The sequence below is a fragment of the Jatropha curcas genome, chromosome 9 (genome assembly GCF_041381405.1).
Source record: "Jatropha curcas cultivar XTBG-Jc1 chromosome 9, XTBG_Jcur_1.0, whole genome shotgun sequence".
In the NCBI taxonomy this organism is placed as follows: domain Eukaryota; kingdom Viridiplantae; phylum Streptophyta; class Magnoliopsida; order Malpighiales; family Euphorbiaceae; genus Jatropha; species Jatropha curcas.
In genome coordinates, this window is record NC_143159.1 from 5,849,786 (window position 1) to 5,854,541 (window position 4,756).

The following is a 4,756-nucleotide window of genomic DNA, read 5'->3' on the forward strand; positions in this document are numbered from 1 at the left end:
GAAAATTGGTTGGACAAAATTTCAATACAGAGAATCAGATAAAGAAACAGTTGCCTTATTAAGCAAACGAGCATACTGATTCACTGATTTCTTGACAAAAAGTAATTAAAGATGACAAATTTTATTAGAGAAAAAAAATAGTAAATGAATAACATTTTTTTTTTTATACTATAGGTGTTTCTAGCCCGTTGAGTTAACCTTAATCATTGGCTCTATGTCAAATCCATAAAAGGGAAGCATTTATAGTTGAAATTTTCTCCATTCATAAAGATCAAACACTTGACCTATTATTTGAAAGATCTGAATCCTTTCTACTCAAACCAATCCTATCTGTATTTTTTTTTTTTTTAATGATAGCTTATAATTAGTGATGAATGGAAAAATATTTTCCAAACTTGATAGCTACCTTTTTCCAAAAACAGACAACAAATTATACATGTTCCATCATCCAAAATCACAATCATCAATGTATTGCTTACACATAATGTAGGGGACACCAATTTGAAGAAGCACGTTTGGAAACTATATCAACAATAGCCATCGATAAAAAAGAATAATTAAGTATTTATGGGAAAGGGGGAATGAATGTTGCAAAAAACTTTAAATAAAGTCCTTTTTATTTATAGTAGCAATAGAAATTTACTGTAGAACACCAGCTCAAAACGTTTTTGCCAAAGCTTATTTTCCACATACAACATCACCATCAATAACACATTTCTTCACCTAGAAAACAATAATTTTTCTTTTTGATTGGCTTATGAATTTTACTTTTCAATGGTGGATTCCTGACTTTCCCAGTCAATAATAAAATATTTTGAGGGGGCCAAACTAAATTTTTCTAATGAAAGTTAGAATTTTTTTTTCAGGGTAAAAATAAAATTTTAAACCTTTGCTCTTTATATAGGTGAAGTAGGAATGCCTGACTTTGTGATTTTTGTTTTTGGAAGATAGAATGTTGGAATGTATTTTTTAAAATATTGAACTGAACTAATTTTGTGGGGAAAATTCAAACCGAACCGAACATGAAATATCATCTTTTCTTTTCGAGTATTGGGCTAAACCAAAGTATGCTCAGTAGCAAGGAAAAAGCCTTTGGGCCTGCAGGAGCGGGTCATAACATTGTGATGCCCAATAGGAAACGAGCTCATTTTCCTTATCATAAGTCTGTCTACTCTCTATCTTCTTCTGTTTCTTTTCCTCCATAACTAAACCCCTCCCTCTGTCTCTGCCACTGTTCTAAAACCCTAGTTTAGGCGCCGTATTCTGACCGTCATTTCAAGAGTCGTCAAAGACTGTTCAATCAGGTAGGCACTGTAACGCTTCATGTATTTGATTTCTGTATATTCATCTTTTAATTTATGTTCACAAATATAATTCACTAAGAAAGTAGAAATAAAAATTTGCGGGGAAACCCTAATCCTTGTTAATCTTCGTTTGCCATAATTGGGAATAGAGAAATTTCTACTGTACACCAATGTGGGTGATTGATTATTTTATCATGTGAGTCGTGTATCCGCGTTTTTGAGCTTACAATGTATGAGAACTATCAAGGAAATTTCTAGCACCAAAGTCCTTTTCCAATTCATTTGCTTATTCATGTTTAATACTTCATTTTTATTCTACTTGCCTTTTCTACGTGTGAAACTCCCTCTGTTGTTTTCCCAATTTTGATTGTGTAATGCTGATATTAGTACATTCGAATTTAAGGTCTACATTAGCTTGTTACTTGGTATTTATTAAGGAAAACTGTTTCCTGCATGTGAGTAGTACATTCATGTTCCTGGACAATTACTTTGTAAGTTTTCAATATATATGATATCACCCTGATTAAATTTTTGGCCTTGCACAGGGTCATTTCTGGCTAGAATGTATGCTTCAAGCTGATGGTCTTTAATTTTTCCAGAGTGGGTAGATTGAGTAAGACATTTTTGGAGGCCTTCACTTTATCGATTCTTGCAGTTGGCAGTGTCTGTCATTCTCAAATTTTCAGAAATATGAGAAAAATCAAAGTGAAAGGTTCGTCTGGCTTGTTTTCTCATGCATTTGATGGAGAATCTCAGATCCAACAATCTGTATCAGAGTGTGAAGAGCAAAAGTGTTTGTCTTGCAGTGTTCAATCCACCCCTGAAATTGAAAGGAAGTATGTGCATCGTGTTTATGATGCTATAGCACCCCACTTTAGTTCCACCAGGTTTGCCAAGTGGCCGAAGGTAGCAACCTTTCTGAACTCATTGCCTTCCGGATCTCTCATATTGGATGCAGGATGTGGAAATGGAAAATACTTGGGTTTAAATCCTGATTGCTTTTTCATAGGATGTGATATAAGTGCACCCCTTATCAAAATTTGTGCAGATAGAGGACATGAAGTTCTGGTTGGGGATGCAGTAAATCTTCCTTACAGAACTGGTTTTGGAGATGCTGCAATTTCCATAGCAGTGCTACATCACCTAAGTACAGAGAATAGGAGGAAGAAGGCAATTGAAGAATTAGTCCGAGTTGTCAAAAAGGGCGGGCTGGTACTGATAACTGTTTGGGCAGTAGAACAGGAAGATGGGTCATTAGTTACCAAATGGACTCCTCTCACTCAAAGGTACCTAGAAGAGTGGATAGGACCAGGTAGTCCTCGTGTCCGAAGCCCTTCATCTATCACTTTAGAAAGCATCCCAGAAATAGAGGAGAATAATTCTAAAGACCATGTAAAAGATTCCAAGGAGAAGGCAGACAAGGAATTAAAGAAAATGACGCATTTAACCTCTCAAACTGAAATGGATGGCATTGGTAAAGATGAGAAAAATGCAAATAATCAACAGGAATATTTTGTTCCTTGGCATTTGCCATATCACCGTGCTGAAGTAAGTGGTGCATCTGCTTGTGCCCTTGAAAGCGGCCTGGCAAAAAAAGATGATAAAAAGGGTGCTGTGATATACAACAGATATTACCATGTGTTCAGTGAAGGCGAACTTGACAGGTAACATATGTTATATATTATATATAGCTATGTAATTTGAAATGCTTTGAACACATATTCTTCATTATGCTGTTTCTTCTTGCACTGCTGCCGTGATTATTAAGCCAAGTAAACTAATATGCAGTGTTGTTATCCCTGTTACAATAATTTGGTTATGCAAATGTAATGCTTTTTTTTTTTTTTCCCCTAAAATCCTGTCTTATTTTCCAACATTTTTTAGTTTTAAGTGATAACTTATTCTCTTATTTGATCTTTTCATATCTTTTTTGCAGGTTGGTAATAGGAATGAACAATGTAGTTGTAGTTGATCGATTTTTTGATAAATCAAATTGGTGTATCATTCTTGAGAAAACTTCATAACGAACCAGTTGACCCACCAAGGAATCTCTGTAGATATATTTATACAGGACTGCTAATCTTCTCTTGTGGCGACTTTGTCATATCATTGGTGGGTCGATGAGGAGTTGAACTGTTACCTGTCAGCTTAGCAAGGATCATACAACATTCTTGGTAAAGCAGATATATTTTACACAAAGGTTCCTTAAACCGAGTTTTGTCTATGCTGAATTACATGCACACTGTACCATATAGTTGTGTATCAAAATTTTCCTAGTCTTCTTGATATATTATTTTAACTAGTTTTGAATTTGAAGAAAATAAGATTTTGTAAGCTTATGCAAAAAGGGAAGTGTCTAGAAATGCCCTGATCCCAATTGTTATCTATGATCGAGTTGCAACTAACAGTTGAAGGTTTCAGCTAGTAGATGTTCCTATATTATCTAGAATCAAAATTCTACAAAAGCTATGACATTGAAAAACTAGGTAGAGCTTTTTCTGTGAGGAAAGGAATTTGCATGAGCTTTACATATTTAATAAACATTTTTGTATATTGGAAACCTCAAATTTGATGAGTTTTAAGGGTGATTATTCAGTCCATGTGGATTATAATTCTTGATTTACAGTTCAATATATTGCTGTGTGCGCAGTGCACTCATGCAGATTGCTTAACAATTTATTGGTAGGTTTGACTTTGTTACTTTTTAGTTGACAGAGCTATCCAAAGTACTGATTGGTGTGTCTTGTCATAATTTATGATTTGGTTAATTGAAGTGGAAAGAAAGTTTTGTGGATAGTATCTCTCGACAGCTTGCAAGACATGTAGGGCATCAGCATAATCATTTTCTCGATTACCCCTAATTTATTATGCATAACTGCTTTCTTCTCAACAAATAACTTCTTCATTAATGTAGACTATTAATTGATTCAATTACCTATTGTCGTTTCAGTTTCAATGGCACGTGATTTGATTAGTTTTTTTTCATGTCTTGTAGGAGATGTTGGACTTGAGTACTTACTATTTTATGTATACTGCATAATATTATTTCAATCCATTGAACCTTTCATGTATTAAAAAAGAAAAAATTTCTCTAATCCAAGATTGAACCATATAACTGTATTTACCTGACAATTTCAACAGACCAGCAACTATACATACCTCCATTCGAAATCTAAAATTGAAATCTATATATTTTTTTTCATTCTAAATATAAAAATATACATTTCTAAATAAATTTTATAAAATTTTGTGAAATTTATTTTTTTCTCAAATAAGGGTTAGCCTCTTTTGGAATCAAAATATAATTAATTATTTCCTTTTTCAATCTTATTATTATCTTTTGATTAATAAATATTAATTATATAGAAAATTAATAAAAATTTAATAAATTATTCTCTTTTTTTTTTCATTGAGGCGGTTACAAAAAAAAAAAATTGAGGTACTATTCCATT

General features: G+C 33.2%; 1 protein-coding gene across 2 annotated transcripts; it reads left to right on the top strand.

The window, feature by feature from the left end:
- Positions 1–1,164: 1,164 nt before the first annotated feature.
- Positions 1,165–3,920, top strand: LOC105638853 (S-adenosyl-L-methionine-dependent methyltransferases superfamily protein). Of its 2 annotated transcripts, none has more exons than XM_012222728.4 (3): positions 1,165–1,304; positions 1,850–2,968; positions 3,241–3,920. In XM_012222728.4, the coding sequence occupies exons 2-3, from the start codon at positions 1,884–1,886 to the stop codon at positions 3,326–3,328; spliced, it is 1,173 nt and encodes a 390-aa protein (XP_012078118.1). In that variant the 5' UTR covers positions 1,165–1,304; positions 1,850–1,883; the 3' UTR covers positions 3,329–3,920. The 2 variants fall into 2 exon arrangements, with proteins under 2 accessions (XP_012078118.1, XP_020536862.1); XM_020681203.3 differs by having other exon boundaries at positions 1,180–1,304; positions 1,904–2,968.
- Positions 3,921–4,756: the final 836 nt, after the last annotated feature.